This window comes from Macaca thibetana, chromosome 12 (genome assembly GCF_024542745.1).
Source record: "Macaca thibetana thibetana isolate TM-01 chromosome 12, ASM2454274v1, whole genome shotgun sequence".
Lineage (NCBI taxonomy): Eukaryota > Metazoa > Chordata > Mammalia > Primates > Cercopithecidae > Macaca > Macaca thibetana.
The window spans coordinates 11,507,862-11,532,869 of record NC_065589.1 but is presented as its reverse complement, the minus strand read 5'-3'; the positions used below and the strand labels follow the sequence as shown (position 1 = coordinate 11,532,869).

The 25,008-nt window shown below is 35.0% G+C and overlaps 2 protein-coding genes across 3 annotated transcripts in view; one reads left to right on the top strand and one right to left on the bottom strand.

Annotated features, from left to right (window-relative positions):
• The window catches only part of PSMD1 (proteasome 26S subunit, non-ATPase 1), a 121,988-nt gene that overhangs the window by 49,055 nt on the left and 47,925 nt on the right, over positions 1-25,008 (top strand). The window lies entirely within an intron of this gene.
• Positions 4,913-23,404, bottom strand: HTR2B (5-hydroxytryptamine receptor 2B). Of its 2 annotated transcripts, XM_050751132.1 has the most exons (4): positions 23,254-23,404; positions 21,683-22,162; positions 10,730-10,930; positions 4,913-6,092 (listed from the first exon to the last, which is right to left on the bottom strand). In XM_050751132.1, exons 2-4 carry the CDS (start codon positions 22,032-22,034, stop codon positions 5,200-5,202), a joined length of 1,446 nt encoding a protein of 481 aa, XP_050607089.1. In that variant the 5' UTR covers positions 22,035-22,162; positions 23,254-23,404; the 3' UTR covers positions 4,913-5,199. The 2 variants fall into 2 exon arrangements, with proteins under 2 accessions (XP_050607089.1, XP_050607090.1); XM_050751133.1 differs by lacking the exon at positions 23,254-23,404 and having other exon boundaries at positions 21,683-22,407.

Sequence of the window (25,008 nt, the reverse complement as noted above, 5' to 3'; positions counted from 1 at the left end):
GTTAGATGAGTCATACCTCTTATGTCCTTTTCAACTTTAGAAGAGATTTTCTACCCCAGGTTCCCTGGGAGTGAATCTTTGTTATAAAAATTGTATGGAAATCCAACAGATAATTTCTTGAACATCTATTATGAACTAGGTACAGGGTCTTCTCCATAATATCCCAGATAGGAAGTCATCCATTTACTACAAACTATAAAATATTTTTTTCCTATCGTGGATGGAAATGTTGAATAAAACAGAACAAAACACAGACCCATATAGCGTGGTATTTCTTCTTACACCAGTTTTCTTGAATACAATTGTTAAACAAATACTAGTCTTCACTGTGTTATCCTCTAACTCTCATTTTGCCAGTTTTTTCATAAAGACACTAGACAATTTTCACAAATTCCTTATGACATAATATTTACCCAAGTCTGCTAGGCTGGTGCCTCTAAACAGGTGATGTAACTTATTGCGCCTGATTGTTTCTTATGTTATACTTTTCATAGAAGTGTCCAGTGTTCTTCGAGGCCCCTTCTGAGATCTGGCAAAACCTATGTGTATTTTGTCAGAAGATCTGCCACAGACTCCACACTTTGAACTTCTTGAACCCTATCTCTTCTTTTCTCTTTTAAAATATTGGAATACTTCATCATTTACATTCTTTTTGTACTTTGCCATTTTCTGTTTTTCTTCCAAATTTTGGTTTCTTATCAAAGAACTAGATAATTTTAGTATGGAAAGTATATTCTTCCAGGTGTACCCTTATTATCTCTTGTAAAGCATCCTAATCATGTTTGACTCTTACGTTGTTTTGTTTCTTGTCATTTGTTAATTTTTTCTATTGTCAGTGGCCTTATATTTTATAACAATATAAATCAATGGCTTAGTGTTTATATTCTGCCACATAGGAAGTTGATGGGCATGTAAAACTGTTTTTCTTCCATTTTTAACCTAATGGTGCTTTGCTCTCTAATTAACAAAATTCACGTCTGCCCTTTTATTTCCTGTAGCTAACACACATTAAGTTCCCTGTTTCAGCAGCAGATGTCTCCCATGAGCTGCTGAGGTTTTGCTGAGGATAGTCAAATAAGTTATTTATGTGCTTGCTATTTCTAAGGGACCATTCTTAGTTCTCTTTTCAGAAAATGAATCTTTAAGAAGTGGAAACTGGAAAAATTTTGTCTAAAATTTATTTTGTAAATGAAAATTAAATATAATTGACTTGTTTAAGGAGCTGGAGTTAAAATCCTCTATATGTTCTCTAAGTTTTAGTTTAGTGCCATTACCCTAGAGTGAGAATTTTTTAAAGTAGAAGAAACCAGTGTTCTCATTTTTTTAAAGATAAGGAAATTGAATTCCAAAATGTTTAACAAAATTTCCCACTGTCGTAAAGCTAAATACTGAGATTCTAAACAGGCTTCATGATAGACCAGTGCTTTCTCCACCATGCTTTCAATCGGAGCACCATCTTTTTGAGAGGCTCTGATAGAACAGCTCTATTCTCAATTTTCCTCATTAACTTTAATATTTGAGAAGTATCTATCCTATCTCCTAAGAATAGTACATGTTTTCTGAAGTGACATCATTTACTGTCTTAGCATGCTCTCCATCTTTTTTTACCCCCTTTCGATTTCCCTTTTAAAATGAATTTGTGGACATTTGGTCTTATACCATGTTTTAAGAGTTTATTTCTTCATAAATTTTAAAAACTTCTTTTTAAGTATACTTATTGGATATGAATGCTAAAAACATGTTAGTAAACACATATTTGTACTTCAACAACTAAGATAAAATTGTCTTTGTGTAAAATTCTCATGTATATTATCTCCTTTATTCATAGGTTAGTCCAGGGTGTTAAAGTATTTTATTTCTTCCTTCTGATATTTGTAGATTGTTATTTGTTCATAATGCTTATAATAAAAGTAAAAAATTAATTTGATAACTATTCTTGCTTAATTGAAATGAATGTAGTACGTTAATTTTTTATCTAAATAAATGTTCTCTAGTGGAACGTCTAATAAATCAGTGATTGTTGGGCCCATTGTTAGTACTTTCATTGGCAGATTTTATTATTATAACAACTTTTGCAGTACTGTTCATGATACTGACTTCTGGAAACTCATTTGGAAGTGAGTAGAATCTGAATTATTTTAACTTGACACTGGAAAGGAAAATGAAGAAAGTCAAAGGAATTAGTGTTTTATATCTGTTGAAATTAAGTTGCTATAATGAACAAATTAATAATCTGATATGGACTTTTCTTAAAATTAGACAGTCTTGGTGGTCCCTTGCAGGTTGCTATGACTTAGGCTGTTATAACATGGCATTAAATGTTTCTCAGTGTATACATTCATAAGCTTTTAGATACGGATCTTGCAAGATGAACAACAGATTCTTTGTGCAGCTGTTTTTTAGACCACATAAAGTGATTCCTTGAATATAAAAATGTTACATCATCATTGATCCTTATAATTTGAAGAAATCCTCCTAGTTAACCGGTTACCACTAAATTCACGATCATCTTTACAACAATTCCATTCACAATTCTATATCAACTTGATACATATTCTTTGTATACTATTCTCTGTTTTTGCCCCAGTATCTTTGTGTTTCTGTCTGGGTGCTGTGACCTTTCCTTACTTTTTGTCATTTTCATTTTTTTTCTACATCTTTGTTTTCTTCTCTTCATTAATTGGCAGTAACATGGAATAGAAAGCCTTTTTTTTGTTTTTCAAAATTATTCCAAATAGTTATAATCTGTTCCTTTTCTTCTAAGATAAGACTATTAACTGGAGTTTTTTTGTTACATAAGAGTGTTTAACTGCTGAGATTTGCTTTCAAATTATACATCTCTTTAAAGTATTCATAAAATGGAAATACCAGTTTTGCATGAAAGTGGTAAGAGTTTGTGGCTTTGTACTTTTCAGAAATAGTCAATAATGGAGTTATGTTTCACTTTCTAGGATATTCTGGAAATAGTAGAAGGGTCTCTCATTAACTATAGAAAGCTCTCTGGGTTAATTGTAAGCAACAGCTGGACATGGTGACTCACACCTGTAATCACAGCACTTTGGGAGACTGAGGCACGCAGATAGCTTGGGGCCAGGAGTGGAGACTAGGCTGACCAACATGGCGAAACCCGGTCTGTACTAAAAATACAAAAATAAGCCGGGTGTGGAGGCGGGTGCCTGTAATCCCAGCTACTCAGGAGGCTGAGGCACGAGAATCGCTTGAAACCAGGAGGCGGAGGTTGCAGTGAGCCAAGATTGCACCACTGCACTCCAGCCTGGGTAACAGAGTGAGAATCTGTCTCAAAAAAAAACAAAAAAACCTTTAAGCAAGGAAGTTTTTCTTAAGGTTTTGACGTGAAACAGTTTATAGGTGTTGTGGCTAATTCTGTAGGTGTGCTTGTATTTAAGCACACAAATTTGGAGGCAGTACAAAGCATGTGAGAAGATAGTTCTTTTGCTCTAGATTGTTGTCTATGGGTAGAACTTTGGCAATATGATTGCCTGCCAACTCTGGTATATAGATTTCCTGAAACAATTATGTATGCCTTCAGATACATAAAATACAGAATTTGGAATACTGTCATAGTGATAACTGAAAATTTAATCTCAACATACCTTGGCAAAAATATAAATCTTAACATATGCCAAATCCATCATATTTGAGACCAGAACCAAAAACCAAAATAGAGAATGATTTTTTTTTAAGGAATGTAAATTATTTTGCCTCTTGTGTGAGATAACCACCCCTAATACTGCTGAAAAATCTTAGACTAGTAGTAGGGAAACATACCTAAAGCTTTGATGATTTAGGAATTAAATGTGTATTATATACTCTTCCCAGCAGATTGCATATAGCCAGTAAGGAATCGTAACAGATCAGGATTTATGTATTAGAGCCGTATTCTAGCAAAGGATTCTACCACTGTGAAAATATATGCCTTGTTCACTTATAAGCTGAGATCCTCTGTAGCCAATACATTTCTTGAGGTAATTATCCTAAACTGAGTTGCCTGCAGAAGGACAGCAATAGAGTCATAGGTTGAGGGACAAATATGGGTGAACCTGAAAAGGAAAAGCTAAATATGAGTTGTCTTCACTGCAGATCCCCTTAGCCTAAATTTGCACTTATAACAGGAGATTTAAAATGTATATCAAAAGTAGATTGTATTGTCTACTATTTACTTAGTGGCTTATGTGTACTCATCCTCATAAGAATTGTATAAAATGTAGATGACAATACTGGGGCTTGAAGAAAATTAAGTATTTTTCCTAAATTTAATCAGCTGTCTGGTATGTGGCACAGGTTGGACTCATTCTGAGACCTAACAGTGCAAAATAATATACTGAAAGGGTGAATAAAAAATTTTGTGCTGGAAGTTCACTTGAGTCACTGGACAAGCATAGATAGGCAGGCATGATCTCACTTAAAGTTTGTATCCCTGATTAAGGTCCCATGCTTGTGCACGTTAATTAATATCTTTAAGAAACCTAATATGGTTCAGGTACCCAAGCGATTTTATTTGCGTTTTCCTCCTTCTCCAATAGACCCACTTGTGCTGAGGAGATGCCCAATAGTAGTCATTTAATGAACAGGTCTAGTTCCAAGTTCCTGTTATTTTGTGTGATATCCAGCTACTATCCTCCCTATCCCTTCCATCAAAACAGTTTCCTGATCAAAGGAAAATTATGACTACATTCAACTAAATCAGACTATAAATGGTAATCTTAACTCACGTCCAGATTGTGATCACTGTTTTGTGCACTTATTTTTAGCTCTGTGTTCCTTTTGTTCTGTATCATGCCTTACACTGTCAAGGCCTGGAAGGCAAGGCTAATGTTTGTTTTGTTTTATTTCATTCTTAGCACAACTTTGCATATAATTAGGAACCGAATAAATTTTATGATGATGGTGGTTCTTTTTAAAGCCTGAAATTTATTGATTTGACTTTATTTCATTTGAATACCTTAACATTTAACCAGAGTGCTGAATTGTTTTCATTTGTAGCTATACAAAATTATTTTCCTCATGGAATAATCTTGTCCAAATTAGGAAAATTGGATATTCTTAATACTTAACTCTTAGGTTAAAGAGATGATTTGATATATGACATAAAATTCTTTATATAATATATTCTTGGCACATCTATATCTCATTCATCATCTTACTCATCATTATGTTTGATGACAACTGCCAGTTCTGCTACACGTAACTAACTTGCTCTTCAGTTTTGTCACCTTCATTTTCAGTGAGGAGAAGTGTATCTAGTAGAATGATTGATGAAGACTGAATGGTTGAACTTCGGAGCCTCATTGGACTCTGGTACATGGCAGAATTAATCCCATTTCGAATTCCATGTTTCTTGAAAAACTTAGAGTTCTCTGCCGTTGGATTCCGGAAGTAGATCTTACTGGAGCGTTTTCTAAGAGTTTTTACTGACTTTGTGGCCCGGTAATTGCAGGTTATATATCGGCCAAATGCATCCCGAAATGTCTTATTGAAGAGGGTGTAAACCAAAGGATTCACTCCTGAGGAAACATAGCCTATCCACACAAATATCTCCAGAAGCATTTGGAGAGTAGTTTGGTTACAGGAATCACATAAAACTAAAGTTATGTTTGTAATAAAGAAGGGACACCACATAAGCAAAAAGAGGAAAAACACAATCCCTAGGACTTTTGAGGCTCTCTGTTCATTGGAAATGGTCTGCACTGACTTTTTTCCAATTGTGGATGTTCTTCGCATAAGTCTTTCATCACTTGAGTTGCACAGAGCCTTGTCCTTTCGAGAACCATCCAGCATTGCCACCTTTTCTGGTGACGAACAAGGTGTTTCATCCCTTTGGAAAACTGTAGACACAGTTGACCATGTTAGGCGTTGAGGTGGCTTGTTTTTGACCAAGTAAGCCTTCTTCTGTAAAGCATGGATAGTGAGAAAGTAGGTAACAATCATAATTGCAAGAGGTGTAAAGAAGGCAGCCAGTGAGCCAAAGAGCATGAAATTGCCAAAACGTTCCTTTGTCAGCACACAAGTGATATTGTTTGGGTTGTCCACATCAGTCTCTATCCCTTTAATAGGGATTGGAATGGCAATGCCTAAGGAAGAGGAAAACAAGATAAATTGAGTCATCTTACGACCTGTAACTCTTAGGTTAGATCCTTTTAGATTGCATCCTTATAACTTTATGCTTGTTGATGCATTATGGGACCCACAATGCAGGATTTGTCAAAGCATTCATCAGTGAAGATTTGACAAACAGAACCTAAGTGAGCACATCTGTTTTTAAACAAAGAGATTGGTTAGTAATTTCAGATTTATAATGAAAGCTCCCCTAAAGCTGTAGTATATCCATGATATGGTGGAGAATGTCTTCATTTATTCTACATTTCTCATATTTTTGTTTTTTAAGCTATCTCAGATTAAGGAAGAGAAATTCAGAAGAGAAGCTGCTTTTTTCTTATTATCCAGTGTAGTTAATCTAGAGGCACTTCAGAGTACATTTATTCAGTATCTTTATTTTGTTTTATCTTTGAGGTTACAGTTTCATTTAACAGTTTTGGCCGGGCGCGGTGGCTCAAGCCTGTAATCCCAGCACTTTGGGAGGCCGAGACGGGCGGATCATGAGGTCAGGAGATCGAGACCATCCTGGATAACCCAGTGAAACCCCGTCTCTACTAAAAAATACAAAAAAAAATTAGCCGGGCGAGGTGGCGGGCGCCTGTAGTCCCAGCTACGCGGGAGGCTGAGGCAGGAGAATGGCGTGAACCCGGGAGGCGGAGCTTGCAGTGAGCTGAGATCCGGCCACTGTACTCCAGCCTGGGCGACAGAGCCAGACTCCGTCTCAAAAAAAAAAAAAAAAAAAAAACAGTTTTACCTTTTGATATGTGTGAATGTCTTTTAATCCTTTCCATATAAGTTCTTAGGGAAAACCAAAGTTCATTAAAAAGTGCTACTTAAAATTGGAGTGTGTGTGAATTGTGACATTGAGAGATTATGAGTTCTTAATCTTTCTTCTTCTGTGGAAGCCTGGGCAGAGCAGCACTCATGCCTGTAATTCCAGCACTTTGGGAGGCCAAGTAGGGGTGGATCACTTGAGGTCAGGAGTTTGAGACCAGCGTGGCCAACATGGCGAAACCCCATCTCTACTAAAAATATGAAAATTAGCCAGGCATGGCAGCATGCGCCTGTAGTCCCAGCTACTTGGAAGAAGAAGGTGGGAGAATCACTTGAACCAAGGAGGCCAAGGTTGCAGTGAGTCAAGATCACACCACTGCCCTCCACGCTCAGCGACAGAGTGAGACTCTGTCTCAAAAAAAAAAAAAAAAAAAGAGTTCTTCTATGACATAGGAAAGAAATACACCTCATGTTAATTTTCTGATCTTTAAATACCATGAAGTAAGTATTTAATATGATGTTGCTTAGTGAAGTAGCTTATTAGAAAGACAAATAATACAGGGGTTAACCTGAATCTTTTTCCTTTGAAGCAGCAGATATTTTTTAAATGTCTGAATTAACTGATCTTTAGAAACCTCTGGAATCCTTGTGTTGTTTTGTGAATCCAAGAGCACTCATCTACACACCCTTTTTATGGTAGCTAAGAGCCATTGACAAGAATACGTTCCTCAAACCCTTTCTAACAGAGGTCATTACTTTCTCTACTTTTCCTCATGTACACCACCAGAAAGAGGATTCTGTATACTTGTTCTACACCAGGGGTCGTTATATTACAATTTGAGGACCATTGGCCCACATTGTTTTTGTAAAAGTTTTATTGGCACACTGCCACTCCCATTTGTTAATAACATATTGTCTGTGGCTGCTTTTGTTCTGCAGCAGAGTGGAGGAGCTGTGACAGAAACCATACACACTCTGCAAGCCCAAAATATTTGCTGTCTTACCCTTTATAGAAAAAGTTGACTGACCCCTGCTTTACCCTCTTACTTTCAGATCACCATTCCACTGTTTCTTTCTCCCCAAAAACACTTGCCTTTTGAAGTTTATTTTATCTACTTAATACTCTCTTCTCCATCTTGCTTTTCGGCTAACCTCCATGAAATTTGTTCATCTTTGTCAATGGCTTCAGTACCTGCTATAGTCTTTTCTCCACTGCTCCAGTGCCAGCATCTTCCACAACTTCATCCCATTCATGACCCTTCTAAGACCTTAATTTTATGTTTCTTGAACTCTTTGACTCTAGTTATTATTATTTGCACTAAAGCCATCCACAGGTCTACTTAAAACAATCCCATATCTAAGATTATGAACTCTAATATTTCCCTTCCTTGTCCTGCTACCCTTCACTCCTAAAGAACTTTTGTTTACTGTTATTTTTACCTCTAGTTCATTCATTCGTCTCAATTTTCACATTCTCTTAACTCATTCTATTGTGAGACTTCATTTCATTCGTCTCAATTTTTACATTCTATTAATATCAAGACACACTACTTTCCTATCCAGCTTGTTGGTCAATAACTAAAAGTTTTCACTGGTACTTTTTATGCCCTTACCCTGTATATTATCATATTTTCTGTTGCCAGGTTATTACCTAGGATAACTATAAATCCAAAAGAAGAGAGTGAGCTCTCTTCAGCATTTTGTAGAATTTCAAAACTGAGCTTATTGTCATCTGCATTTTCATTTTTTCAAAGTTACTAATTTGTGATCAGTTCTACAAGACAAAGTACAATGAAGTGAAAGAGTATTGATCTTGGCCTTGGTGCTGAAAAGCTGTAAGAGTTCTTAAGCCAACTGATCAAAACCTCTAGGTTTCTTGTTTCTTACCTATAAAAGGAAGAAGTGGATTTCTAAATCTGTATATCATGAGTCTTCCTTTTATTCTTTTTTCTCCTGCATCACTCATCACTTTGTATTAGTGTAATTTGTTTATGTGTCTGCCTTTCTTGAGTGCAAATATTCTTTTTCTTGATCATCTGTATATTCTTTACACTCAGTAAAATGTGATCAATTTATAAATTGATGGTATCCAGCCTTAATTTAGATACCATTTATACCAGTAGGCTGCTTACCTTGTTAGCTTGATCATATTTCACCATTTCAAATATTTTAATTATTCTTAAGGATCCGTTTCTTCAATTTTTTTTCCCTTTCTCTATCTTACTTTCCCACCCCACCCCAATATACACATACCTCACACTCTCCCCCTCCCTCTCCCTCATTGCAGTGAGCTTACCAAATGTGAGTCATCTCACATAATGACATCTCACATAAATGACTTTGTTATAGTTTTCCTCCTCTCCGCTTCAAATTTTAATTTTCACCCATTGTCTCCCATTCCCTTTCTGTAGCTGATTTTGGGGGACTGGTTCTGCTCTGTCAGCACCTGCTTCCTAAACTAGCCTTTTCTCGCTGTTTTTAAATCTCTTCATTCTGAATAGACTTTTTCTTGGCCCTGCTTTCTTCCCACACCAGAGGAGTAACACAGCTTACTTTTACCTCCAAACTTCAAAGAGGTCCAGCCCTTATTTATATCATCATTTCAGGAATATAAAGGTCAGTTTCATTGTTTTGCTTTCTTGCTGTTTTTGTCCCAGTGCTCCTACTCAGATTAGGGAGAAGTAATTTAAGTATTCCAGTGTCTTAATTTTTTGCCTCTTTGAAATATTTTTACAAGGAGGAAGCTAATCTGCTGGTCAAACCATTGTAATTTTTGCAGATCTGTTTGTTTTTCTCATACTAACATATAAGAGCTTTGAATGATTTACGCATACTTCATGATAAGAAGTATAACTTTGAATATTATAGATGAGTATAGGGCCATAAGACGATTTAGAAGAAAAAGGATTTCTTTTATAAGTCATTTCTGAACATCAGTATGTTTTCTTTGCATCTCTTAAAGCTTTTAATTAAACATACTCAAAACACTTACGTGCAGTGACTCACACCTGCAATTCCAGCACTTTGGGAGGCTGGGGCAGGGGGATCGCCAGAGCTCAGGAGTTTGAGACTGGGCAACATGACAAACCCTATCTCTACCAAAAATACAAAAATACAAAAATTAACCAGGCGTGGTGGTGTGCGCCTGTAGTCCCAGCTACTTGGGAGGCTGAGGTGGGAGGATCGCTTGAGCCTGGGAAGTCGAGGCAGCAGTGAACCATGATTGTGCCACTGCACTCTAGCCTGGGTGACTGAGCGAGACCCTGTCTCCAAAAAAGAAGAAAACGAAAAACAACCCACTTAAGCAGACACTTAACTACCTTTAATCTGTACACATATGTTCTGAAATGTTGGCTTCCAAGATTAATTTGTGTTCTTTGATATCTGCCTACAAAATGTTTGAGTTGTGATTTTTGTTTTTTCTCTTACAATCTTTTAAAATGTGATTTAAGGTGCATTTCATTTCTTGTTATTTTAATGTAATTACAGGATTCCAAATGCTAGCTAGACCATAATTATCTGTTGGGAAATATGAAAACTGTTCTCAAACTTAACCTTTCTGCAAGTTAGATATCTAAGCAGAAAGAAATCTCAATAAACACTGTGCAGATGGTTCTTTCTGAGAACATGAGCTTTGTTACTCTTCACACTTTTTACCAATAGTATGGTTTAGAAGCCGTATGATAAATGCAGTGACATAAGGAGCTTATGTTAATATATCAGTAGGCTGGCTTGACCTCTCCTGCTGAGTTTCATTGCCTACTAGACCTAGTATTCTCCTAGCCAAGTGGAACCAAAGACTTTGTATACTACCCATACTCTGGCATTCTCTACATACCTATTGAAATTAACCACACCACTGTAATCTTGATGAATGCTGTAGCTCGTGAGTTATATTGATTGGCCTGGATTGGTTTTTTGATGGCTATATAACGATCCACTGAAATGGCACAGAGATGCATGATGGATGCGGTTGAAAAGAGAACGTCAAGGAATAACCAGGCAGGACATAGAACAAGTGGGAGGGGCCACATAGCCTCTGAAAGAAACAAAAACAAGACAAACATTTTCTCCTATAAAATGGCAACCTTCAGTCTACAGTTTTTCAGGTGATACAACTTTTGTCTTTTTTGTTACTCATCTAAAATTTTATAACTTTAACAAGATGATGTTTAACATCAGATAATGGAGACAACATTAAATTCAATATTTCTGTGGATGGTAACTTTTAAATACATTTTCTATTTTGTATAATAGTTATGCCTTTTTTCTAAGTCGGCAACAGTTTAACTTTTTAGCATTATTGTGACCTTTGCTCTTTTGTTGATTCCATTTGTGATCTTTTTAAAATTTATGTAGTATTGTGACTGGAACTTAACCTTGGTATGTAAATAAAATTTATTTTTAAGCTGATGTTGTATAAAAAGAAAACATTCTACCATATACAGGAAACGGTATGACAAAAAACATTAGAATGGGAGTCCCTGTGACATCTGGGTTTTGGGCTCACTTCTAGCAATAACTGAACAGCAAGATCCTTGTTTATAGCATTCTCTAGTTTGATGAAATAGTGGAATGATTGTTTTGACAGAAATAGTTCTCAAATAAAGATTGCAAAAGGAATGGCTTCAGATTATCTAGAAGAAAAGTAGATTGTTTCCCTTTCTATATTCCATCATTCACTCCAAGAACTGGAGATATAATAATTAGTACAGACTTTTGATTTAAAAAGAAAATCTCAGGGTTAGACGTAGTACTTAATTTATTTAACAAACTCTTTACAAAACACTGCGTACCTCATATAGTCTTAAGCCCTTTAGAAATATTAACCTTAAAAAAATTTTAGGTGTGAATGTGATACTGAATATTCTGCATAGTTTTCTAATCAATTACACAGATGTTCATACATATGTGAATTTAATAGGCATTACATATATACACCCACCACTTTTCAAAGTGTGTTTACAGTTTCAAAACAACTAAAATTTTAGAATTCCCCCTAGAATATTTCCATTAGAATCCAGTTTAATGCCTGTAGAAAACAAATGTCATGCATGTGAGATTATCTAAGTCTCTTTTAGGATTTGATTGTTATATGTCCACTGATAATATATAATCTACTTTTCTTCTGGCTATTGCAGGTATATCTGACTTTGACAGGTACAAAGTGATTGTCATAATTGAAGGAAAACCAGGATAATCATCTCAGGGTTACAGAACAACAAGAGACCCTTCTATTGTGAACTGTTTAAATTTAAGGAGCCTGGGGGTGGAGAGAGATTAAAATCTCAGAACAAAAAAAAAAAAAAAAAGCATAATTTAGGGGCAGAGTTCTTAAATAGGTTTGGCTATGTTATTTTCAAGCATCAAGTAGGAGATTTTTTAAAAGTCAGGTAGTATTTCAGTGAAAAATATTTGGGCACTTCACAAAGTATCCAAAAGGTAGCAGGTCTGACACATCCACTTTTTGGTGCCTTCTGTTTCCAGAGTTGGTATGTGGCATTCTGAAAAGGAATATTAAAATATTTCTTCCTAGGAACAAAATAACAAAATCAGCACAAACTTTTACTCAAAAAGAATAAATGATTGGACTTAGTTCCATGTTCAGCAGCTTCTTAAAAAGGGATGAAAGCATCAAGTGGAAGGGGTCATTCATGATTTTCAGTGTATTGCTGTAAACTTTTCATGCTTGTTGAATGGGAGGTAGGAAGGGATAGAGGTGGTACATTTTAGATTTATTGAGCTGGAAGGAACCTTAGAGATTACCATTGATCTTGCAGATGAGTAAATTCAGGTATGATTAAGTCTGAATGCAGGGGTAAGGAGGGGAGGCATTTATTTATTGAAATTTAAATATTATTTGAAAGTGTTCTTTAGAACTGCCACTCAGAGTTTGCTGTTAAGATGGAGAGTGAGGATCGGTATCACCTGGGTACTTAGATATTCGGGCTCTTGGGTCTCATCTCAGACCTACTGTATCAGACTCTGCAATTAAACAAGGTTTCCAGGTGATTTGTGTGCAAATTAACATTTGAGAAGCAGTGCTTTGGAAGACTTTCTGGGAAGGTTTGTGTCTGAGTCTTAAAAGATGCTCTTAGTGTGCTGTTGTAGGGTTGGTTATAGGCACTTGAAATGTCTCATGGAAAGGAACTAATGGGAGGCCTCTCAGAATAAATTAAGTCAGAGAAACGGATGTTTGGGGAAAATCTAATCAATTGGATTTTCTCACTCTTAGCCGTAGCATTCAGATTTTCTGTCATTTAGTGGAAAAGGACCTTGGACACAGGCAGCTTTAAAGCGAACTAACAGTCTAAGTAGAGTGAAAAGAATTATTTTAGAGTTTGTAGTAGAAACTACTAAAAATGAGGATACATTCTAAACTGAGCTGAAGTTCTAGATTTACGACTGTAAGTAGGGTGGTAGAAAAATACTCATCTAGAGCATTTTTTTCCACAAAATATATTTAATAAGCTTGTTATATAAAATCAAACACTTAACATTGTCAACATTTCTTCAATAATTCAAACTCACTGATATCTAACTCTGGGAGTAGTTTGTATTTTGGAAGACTTCCTAAGCTAAAAGTATATTTACATATTTACAACACATGTAAATATAACTGAAGAACTACTTCAAATAATGTTGAAATTCACAGAATTGTAGAGATTTATAGTTATAGTTTAGAAGTGTCACCAAATTGTTTGCAATCAAATGTACAGCACTAATTATGAAAAATGTTTTACCAAAAGGGGGAGAAAAACTGGGAGGGAAATATATGATGTTAAAGTCCTGTGATAAATACTTAGAAGATTAAAAAGTAATAATATACAATCGATTTAATGACCAAAAATTTTTTTTGAATCCCTGATTGTAATTTTTGGTAGCTTCACCCAGTCTTTCAGAAGGCAGTATGCTATGCTGTCAGGAACTCTCCACTGTCTCATCAGAGCCATGCTAAATGCAGTAACAGCCCTGGCTGAAAATAAGGAAGATGATGTTAGCAACTTTGAGTTTCACACATCTTCTCCATACAGGCTAAGTACTTATGCTTACATGTATTCCTGAAAGATTAAAAGGCCCGTCACCCATTCATACCAAAAAATACTTTCTCAACATGCTTTAAAAGGATTCCTTACTTTGTTTTTATTTTTTTATTTTTTATTTTTTGAGACAAGGTCTGACTCTCTCTCCCAGGCTGCAGTGCAAGTGATACGATCTTGACCCTGCAACCTCTGCCTCTCGGGCTCAAGCCATCCTCTGACCTCAGCCTCCCAAGTAGCTGGGACTAGAGGCACATACCATCATACCCGGCTAATTTTTTTGTATTTTTTGTAGAGATGGGGTTTCACCATGTTGCCCAGGCTGGTCTTAAACCTCGTGAACTCAAGCGATCCACCCACCTCGGCCTCCCAAAGTGCTGGGATTACAGGCATGAGCGACCATGCCCAGCTGGGTTCCTTACTTTGGAGGAGGGAGAGAAACATACATCATATATAAATATTTATCACATAAGGTATCAGAGCTATTGATTGCAGTTAAGGATTTAAAAGGCAGGTAATTGTTGTGTTGTATCTTAGGTTTCCTTCCTTTAAGTCCTTACTCTCTCTAACATGTTTTAAAATGGCTTGCCAACTATTTAAACTTGTCTGTTTAGCTATTCTAGTTATGGATTATACTTCTGAAGATTAAGGTTTAGAAAATTCTAGTCATAAATCTAGTAGCCATAGGGAGGAAGCCATAAGAAAACTCATATAAAAAATATTTGTCTTTGGAATTTGACCATCTGATGCACATACTCCTAATTGTGGGCTAAGAAGGAAAGTTTGTTTAGCGCTGATTTAAGTAACCCTTTGAAGCCCTGTTAGCGTCACTTTACGCAGAAAGAATTTATAAACTCATTCCCACTTAAAATTCACTAGAATTTTCTTATTACAGTTAGTGCTTTATTGTTAACAGAAATATTGAGATGTGATACAGAATTTTCTTTAAGAAAGAATGAGACTGAAATTTAAGATTAAAAGAGATGAATCTTTATAATTCCAAGCCTTTCTGATTTCAAGTTACATGAAACACTGGTGGATAGTTTTTATGAAACTAACATAAAACAAAAAGATAGCTGCATTAAATTAATAGAAACCCTATATTAATATAAACCCTATATGCAAAAAAGAAAAAGAGGCTTTTGTAAATGCCTAATAGATTTGGGTAATCTAAGAATTTATAGAAATTAAAAACAGTTCTGGGCGGATCATGAGGTCAGGAGATCGAGACCATCCTGGCTAACCCAGTGAAACCCCGTCTCTACTAAAAAATACAAAAAACTAGCCGGGCGTGGTGGCGGGCGCCTGTAGTCCCAGCTACTCGGGAGGCTGAGGCAGGAGAATGGCGTGAACCCGGGAGGCAGAGCTTGCAGTGAGCTGAGATCCAGCCACTGCACTCCAGCCTGGGGGGGACAGAGCGAAACTCCATCTCAAAAAAAAAAAAAAAAAAAAAAAAAAAACAGTTCTCGACACACTTGTTTTATAAAGGGACTTTTCCTAGTCTAGAGACTTTCATTCTAAAATCGTTTTTTAGTTAGTATTAATTTTGTTAGCTCAAAGTCAGAAAAGTTTATTTCTATTTAGAATAACTAAATTAAAGGTTAAGTTGGTGTTGTGAAATACTTTATTTCAAAACGTTTATTTTAGGAGTTTTGGTTTTAAGAATTTCTAATTACATTTATTTGTTGTAATGTATTATATCCCATGTACTTCCACAAAGACTTAGGACATTGAAAATTTGAAACAACGAAGTGAAACAGTTACATATTTAAATAGAAAGAAAGAAAGAAAAGTGTATCTAAGAGTCAGTCTGAGGGAAATAAGTTACTAGGTTCAACTAAATTAATTACTGTTATTCTAGGGCTCTACATTAGACTCTTTTCATTAAAATTAAAGAATAATAGCATTTCTGCAAATGCGTGAAATAATTACAAACTGAATATTAAAGCAACAAAACAAGTCCTAGATGGGTCTTGTCTTATACACAATTGTTTAATTATCTAAAGAATATCAATAGCACAAATATTTTATTGTTTAAAATGAAGATTATGCTTTAAATACTGCCATACATAAGGGATGGTAGGAGTTGTCATTCAGTTATGTAAATTGTCATTTGTCTCCTAGACAAGGTTCAACAACTTCGTAAGTATGGGCCCAGGTCTAATACCTTCCACAGAAAAGAGATCTTGCAGTCATCTGAAGGATTTGTACAAGTATAGGTCGATGCTCAAGTATTCTTTTCCACTTAATATGAAATATAACTTTAACGGAAAAGAATATTGAGATCTAACTTGTCCCTAAGAGGGGAAAAAAATTTCTGTGATCCTCTTAACAGTTACGTGGGGTTATTTAAGATATAATTGTTGGTTCTCTATGCCAAATATGACAGTTTTGGCTGGTCACATTTCTCATTGGCATTTGAGAAAGCAGAGTAATAAAGGTTAAGAGTGTGAATTCTAGAATCAGTCCTCCTGGGTTTAAATCATGTCTCTGCCACTTTGTAATCTTGAACAGATTACTTATCTCTCTGCTTCTCTGTCCTCTGTAAAACGAGGATAATAGTACCTGTTTTATAGGATTGCTTTAATAGAGTTTATATGGATGATGATTAAATACACGTGAAGTGTTTAGAACAGTTCCTGGCATAAAGAGAGCACTCAATAAATGTTAGTGCTTATTACTGTTATTTAACAGAAACTAGCCAGCTAACTCAACCATGAAAACACTCCTACATAGAAACAACAAGCCAAATCATCAGTATGAAATAAGAGTGTTTGTCTTTTCTACCTGCTGTAGCAAAAGTGCATACATCTGATTCAGCTTAAAACTTTAAGCTATACTTTCAGGGGGTGAGGGAGGATGGGCTGAGAACAGTTTAACTCTGTTTAACTTTGAATTAAATTTGTCAAAGTATGTTTTTTACTAACATTGAACTTTAACTGCTGTTTATTTTATGTATGATACAGGAAAATAACCTGTATGCGTTGCATGCCTGGGTTTTTTATTGGTTTGGGTATTTTTGTTTGTTTGTTTTTGCTTTCTTTTGAATTAGTACAAAAACCTGAGGATTTTTACTAGAAACCCCGTATCTTGATGAGGCAGACTTATTTTATCTGAAACCTGCTTAACCTTTGGGCAGCTTTTTAGTTTGGAAAGTTAGGTTATACCATTTGTCCGGAAAATAATTAGCATCAGTCCATAAATCTGGGACATAAAATGTTTCCCTTTGGAGGATGTAAAAGACTATTTTTAAAGGCATTCCAAGTGGGCTGTTCCTATAGAGTTTACAGAGGTTCTCAGTTCATGAACTTATTACAGCAGGCAAATCATAAATAGTTCTTATGTCCAAAAAGAACATGATTTTCAAATATACATTTATCTCAGAAATTCTAATGCTTCTGTCTTTATCTTCCAGGAAAGACATAGTTCAGTTCAAATTATTGTTTAAAAGTTTCTGTTTTGTTTTTTACCTTTTACCTTTTGAGCATATGAGTTATCCTGGGTTTCATTGTCTAATATGATAGTATTTTAAATGTTTTAAGCAATTTAATGCTTACAAAATTTTTTCCTGGTTTTTAAAATTTCCGCTTTATAATAAGAAGTGACTTTAATTAATTGCTTTTCTCCTCCATTTCAGAACTGGGTAGGCTAACATTTTACTGCATAAATGAATAACTGCCATTTTTCTCTTACTGCTATACATTTGTTTCATCTCTGATTAGACTTACATCTCAACCAAATCATATTTAATTTGCATGCAGTACTCTACCAATTACTATTAGTGCTTATAAGATGCTGGGCCCTGCTTGTCAAGGTGATTGAACTCTGAAATAATAAATGACTTGCCTGATCCAACACAGGAGAACCAGGATTCAAACCCTGGGATGCCGTGCTTCAAACAGCCGTCTTTCAGCCATTTTATATACTCTCTTTCAGCTATACCAAGGATACTGTTTGAACTTATAGATCATGAGGCATTAATTAAAACTTAAGTTATAGCCAGGTTTGGTGGCTCACGCCTGTAATCCCAACACTTTGGGAGGCTGAGGCACGTGGATCACCTGAGGTTAGTAGTTCAAGACCAGCCTGGTCCACATGGCAAAACCCCATCTCTACTAAAAATACAAAACTTAGCCAAGTGTGGTGGCTTGTGCCTGTAGTCCCAGCTGCTCGGGAGGCTAAGGCAGGAGAATTGCTTGAACCTGTGGATGGAGGTTGCAGTGAACCGAGATCATGCCACTGATGCCCAATGGATGGCCAGATGCCATATTTTTCCCTGTTACTTTTTTTTTTTTTTTTTTTTTTTTGAGATGGAGCCTTGCTCTGTCACCCAGTCTAGTGTACAGTGGCGCGATCTCGGCTCCCTGCAACTCTGCCTCCCGAGTTCAAGCTATTCTCCTGCCTCAGCCTGCCGAGTAGCTGGGACTACAGGCGCGTGCCACCACACCCGACTAATTTTTGTATTTTTAGTAGGGATGGGGTTTCGCCATGTTGGCCAGGCTGGTCTCGAACTCCTGACCTCAGGTGATCAATCCGTTTCAGCCTCCCAAAGTGCTGGGATTACAGGCATAAACCACTGTGCCCAGCCTCCCCTGTTACTTTTTAAATCACTTATAAAATGAAAGAAAGAAAGGTTCAGAGAAACTCTTAAATGGTGAATATCCTGTCTTTTTTATATCAGCATAAGATGTTGTTTTCTTGCTCAAGTATTTCTAATATAGGTATTTTCAAGCCTTATGTTATAAGTTGTTGATTTGTGATCATGGATTTTAGGAATTATGGACAAGACAATAAAAAACTAGAACTGTAAAGATCAAGTCCAGTGCTCCCAGATAGGAAGAAGTGGCAGAAAAATTGACCTAGCACAACTCATTTGAAAGACAATGTTGTGCCTAAGTTGTCATAATCTTGGGAAAATAGGAATTCAAACTGTGTATTGCTAAACAGTATACAGATCAGTGATTGAAAAATATCTCTCGGTATAAGGACACAAGGGCCACTTTTATATTTTACTGCTCTTATTTTTAAATTTTCATTTTATTAGACCACTAGCTAGTATAGTTTTTCTGTTACTTTCATTGAATTCCCCTGAGATAGCTAAAATTATTGTTCATAGTGATAATCTTTTATCATAGAACCAAGAACACTTGTTTGTACAAACATCAGAAGTCCTAAAGATTACCACTACAATAAGAGTGTAAATAAAGTCTAATTCTGCTTTTTAAAGTTATCAGAAGTTCTTATAAAGGCATTAGTTTAGAAAAATCTTAGTGTTTATTACTTTGCAAAAGGTTATAAAAATATCTTAGTATTTGAAGTCAGCTTTTCATTTGTACATGCAGTTCCCAATTTATAAATTCATCCTTTGAAGTTTGTTAGAGGGCAACATGTGTTTTTTTCCTACATTTTTTCATAGAAATTGAATTATGCTTTAAATAATTAATGCCATAATGTATTAGAAAATGTATTAGATAGTGGTTCCCAGATTTATTCATTTTTTAAAAACCTACAAACCCCACTATACAACTTAATTCTGATAGTAAAAGTGTGTGGGGCTATAAAAGATTTTATTTTGTAATTAGAAATTGACAAATGTGAGTCAGGTATGGTGGCATATGCCTGTAATCCTAGCTACTTGAGAGGCTGAAGCCAGAGGATCGCTTGAACCCAGGAGTTTGAGGCCAGCCCAGGCAACATTGCCAGACCCCATCTGTATTAAAGTAAATAAATAAAAGTAAATTTAAAAGTTTAACATTTGGAAGAATGAAATACTATTAAAATATCTATCAATTATTTAAGACATAAATATGAAGACATTTCACATATTTTATGTTAACATATGTTGGGTTTTCTGCTAATTATATTGCTATCTTGGGTACCAACATTTTTTAAATATACACTTAAAATTTTCGGCTGCTGGATACCTATTTTTCTATAGAATACATGGAATTATCTTTGTTATCTTTGTATTTTGTTTGTTAGCTCACTTTAATTCTGTGGTACTTTACCTTTTAAGATTCCTTAATTATTTAGCTGATAATTTAAATATCTACCATGGTATTTTGCATATAACTTAAAATATTTTTGATATTTATGGGCTCAAAGATTTTAAAGCTAAAATTCACTTCTGCATCATTCTTTCAATTGCATGTATTGAATGACGTATTAAATGTTATGGTAGTCTGAAATAAGCATTTTGACATTTTCTGTTTGCCTAGCAAAGCACAGTTTGAAGAGTATGATTTTACATCTTAAGCTACTATTATGTACATGGAGATGAGAGCTGGAATCATATGCCTGTACAATATTTATCAAATATGCATATATATTTCTACCTAATACTTTCTTTTAAGCTTTATTCAGAATTAGGGTACTTTATGTTCTCTATTATCGTAAGACTTCTTAATTATTTTTCATGGTTTCCTGCAGTGTTAGATTACTTAAAATGTTACAAATTTATAAGACAGAGGGAGATAGACTGTTAATTATTAGAAAGTCTAATTAAAGCAGTAGAACCTTACTCATTACTGCTTGTCCTGCCACATAATTTTCTTGATTTATTTTAAAGCCCAGGTAAATGTTGATTTAAAATGGAAGGTTTAAACCCGTTACCATCTGATAATAGTTTTAGATATCTTTCTGTTATTACTTATAAAATTGTAATGTGTAAAACCTGGGTATAATAGTTGGAATAGCAGGGGTTTTTTACTTTCTAATAGTGGATTCTGGTTTAATAAATTTTACTCCTATAACTTAAAATATTTTTATCTTCATATAAGTAAATATAATTCTAAGAAACAATATCTGCCACAAGTAATCATTTTCCTTAGGTAGTTTATGAATGGAATATCAGTTTACACCAAGCACTGAATAAGTTAAATATCCTTTTAATGCTGATTCCAAGGGTCTAGAAACCCTCATAATTCATCAGCAGAATTATTTGTGTTTACCCAAATTTTATAACTAGAGATAATATGCATAAATCTGGAACTACTTATATCTATTTTTTTATTATAACAAACTAAGATTTCAGTGTCAAACTATACTGTACCTTTTATTATCACAATAACTAGGTTTTAATCCACTTATGAACTTAGAGGTCTATCAAGAACACAGATGCCCATATATCATAAAAAATTAAATAGATGAATCATGTCTTTGGACACTCTGAGCCAAACCATTTCCTTCAGCAACTAAACATAATTTTTCTTAACATGACACTTACGAAGGAATTGTGTTCGAGTTTATAATATACAAACTATTAAGAGCTATAATAAGGATTTTTGGACAATTCCAATTTTAAACTGAGGTTTAGCGATTTAAATTGGGATTTAGTGATTCAAAGACCTTATCGTTAACCCAGCACATACCCGTCCCGGAAGTGTCCTAGTTATTGCTTTAAGGAAAAAAAGTATCAATGTAGAAAAGTTAAGGTATAGACCTATTCATTGTAATTTATAGATAATATATTCAGAATCTATAAATATCACTAACTTGAATGACTTTTTAAATGATTTTATTAGATAGCTTAGGAGGGAGAAAAATGGCTTCCAAAAAATATTTTTTTCTCTTTAAAACTGATGATCAACCATAGAAAATGATGTAAAACAAGGGACCGTGTACTTGCCGCATCTTTAAATAGTCCAAGTTCATCTTTTATTTCAACAAAAATAAAGATTAAATGAGTGCCCATTCTCTAATAGTATATCATAGTTCTGTGGTTTGATGGCACAAACAAGTGAAATACTTACCAAACATTATTGTCAAGAGGGCAATTGGCATCACAAACAATCCAACCAGCAAATCAGCCACCGCCAAGGACATTAGAAAGTAATTAGTAGCATACTGCAGCTTTTTCTCCAGCGAAACAGCCAGAATAACAAGGGTATTTCCACCAATTGTGGGTATTATCACCATGAGTATCAGAAGAGCTGCCCAGTGCAGTTTATTTCCCTGTTCCTCAACAATCTGTTTCATTTCCTCTGGTATTGATTCTGTCTGTAATCCAGACCAGTTAGAAGAGATAACGTGAACAAAGGTGCTCTGCAAAATGTGCTCAGGCATTGTGCTTTGAAGTTCAGACACTCTGTAAGAGAGAGCCATTTGCTGTTTTTCTGTGATTCAATCCCGTTCCGAACAGTGGTCAGCATGGTTAGTAGCTAAACTGGTCATCTGTTTTTTTAAGGCATTGTACCCATGTCAAACACTCGAAAGCCACAGTTGACACATTCCTTTAAAAAAAAAAAATCCAAGTTCTCTAAAATGAGCTTATATACACATCTGTCCATGTTTGTAGGTAAGATCTCCAAGTATTTATTATTTTCTAAAGGCTTAAATTTAGAAGAGCTCAGTGAAAAGAAACTGATAGCTGTGAAGAAAAATAGGAGATATATATATATATATATATTTAGTTTCTCTCTCTTTTTCTACCGTAGTTGTAGAGTCATGTTTGAACTTGCATGCCAGAGAGTTCCCCCTAGATACAAAATACATAGATTGCATTATTTTATTAATTTCTGAAAGTGGTAAAAACTCTTGAACTTCATAGCCCTTCCCTTAGTAAGTCTGTTGTGCATTTGTGACAGTGCAGCCAGTTCTCCAAGTATACTATATTTGATATTCCTCAGTTAATGAAACAGAAGACACATTAATTTTTTCAATGGTTGTAATAAAAAGTTAGGTGTTTCCTGACCCTTCAATGTCTTTTTACCTTTACTTACAGAAGAATAGAAAAGTCGAAACACAATAGTTCAGAATAGAACTTTTAGTATGTGCTGACCACCCACCTGGAAACACTCCAAGCCCAACAAGGGTCTAAATGAATTATTTACCAGCTAGGAATCCTTATATGTAATTGGCTTTGTCTGACTAGGTTTGTAAGTACTAATATAAATGTCATTTTAGATTTCCTTTATTTTGAGAGAAGGAGAATAAATAGATATTACTAGGATCCATATAATTGTTTTTAGTAATTTCATCTCTCATGGTGTATTTTTGCAACAATTGTGTTCTAAATTTAATCACTAAATTTACCAAATTCAAACCAATTTTTTTGGTTGTTGTTTTAAGTAGTGTTTTTTTGTTTTAACCTTCCCAGTTGCCTTGAGAAGAAAGGGAAACCAAAAGGAAAATTAAACCATTTATTTGTTCATCAAATGTACAAATCACATTTTAAAAAACTCTCCTTTAGCATTACTAAATTTTTCATTTTGATTTTTAAACCGCTGAATAGAAATGAAAGTTTATGATAGCAGAATTCTTGAAGATTTAAAAAAAAAAAAAACCTTTAGATTAATTCCATATGTGTTTGTTAAATGCTTACCTCTGGTTTCGTTGTTATTTTGCCGAGCATGTCATCTTATGTGTTCACTGGACTTGCTTGCTGCTGTGACTGAAATCCTCCTCCCATTGACTTATTCTGAGCCTCTAGCACAGGCGGTTGAAAGCAGTGAAACAAATATGTTGGATAGCTGCAAGCATGCCAAGGAGGTTATTTCCTCTTTTGATACATTCATTTTTAGAGAGTAGCAGCATTCATTGTAATTCTTAAATCACTGTTAAGCATGTTGAACCAGTTCATGGCCCTTATTCAAGTTATATTTTTAAGAGCTCTCTTTAATGTTTGGGGGACTGTAATAAACTTGATCATTTTAGCTTCAGATAGTTTTGTTTGGGATTACGCCTGAGCTGTTTTTCCCATTTGAGAAAAAATAAGATATAATCTAGCTATTGTAGAGGTTTCATTCTATGAAGATTCTGCCCTTTTAAAAGCCTATAGTGATTTCTGCAGTTTCTGTTTCTAGCAGTGAAACAAGATTCTTATCTAGCTTTTGTGCCTTTGCTGTGGAACACCATTAATTTGCTCTGGTTGCAACCTTATATAGAAGAGCACAGAAAGGCTTGAATTCTACATGTATACATAGGTTTTAGCAGAAACTTTTTTACTGCTTATTTTTAAACAGATGATCTCTGGGTTTAGGAGTGGTTCACAGCTTTTTTTCCCCGTAGATTTTACATTGAAGAAAATACAAGTAATGAAAATACTTTTTTGCGTTATTTCAGAAAATTGGTGTTTAAATCTTAATAGTTATGCTATTTAAGTTTTCTCTAAGACTAGCTTAATATTAGAACTTCAGCATTCTCAAGGTTTCCTTTTAAAATATCATTATAGATGCATATTTTTAATTAATGACTTATAAATCAGTGATGGCATTTGTGCCCTTGTTTCAAATTTGTATTCCTTTGCTCATGTTGAATGTTATTGGAAAATACTTAGTTCATTTTAGCTCTGCTGAGCACTTCAGATTTTATTCAGTATTTGCTGCTTTTTTAAAAACTCAAAATTTACTATATTAGAAAAAATACTTGTGAAGAATTCTAGATGAAATAATACTCAATAGAAATCAGATGTTTGTTAATGTACCAGAATTTCTATTCAGGAATATGAAAATATTTTAAGGCAAGGCACGGTGGCTCGTGCCTGTAATCCCAGCTCTTTGGGAGACCAAGACAGGTGGATTGCTTGAGTCTAGGAGTTAGAGACCAGCTTGGGCAACATGGCAAAACCCCATCTCTACAAAAAAAAAAAAAAAAAACACAAAAATTAACCAGGTGTGGTGGTGCATACCTGTAGTCCCAGCTACTGGGTGGCGGTGGAGGAGTTGGGGGTTGGGGGTTGAGGGTCGGGGGAGACCTGAGGCGGGAGGATTTCATGAACCTGGGGTAGGTCAAGGTTGCAGTGAGCCAAGATTGCACCACTGCGCTCCAGCTTGGGGTGACAGAATGAGATCTTGTCTCCAAGATAAAAAAAGGAAAGAAAAGAAAATATTTTTAAATACTGCTTAGTTGTGAGTTACACTTTGATATCTGTGCTTATGAAGGCAGATAGGGATCTGCAAAACAAGTAATGTCAGATTGAAAATAGCAGCACCATTATATCCAATGAAAAAACTTGTATGAAATAAGCCTTTATTGATTTGTTTATAGATAAAATTTTTAAAATATTAAGTATATTATAAAAATGCAGTCATTATTGTATTTGCTGGTATTAATCCTTTTACTCACATTCACTCATTTT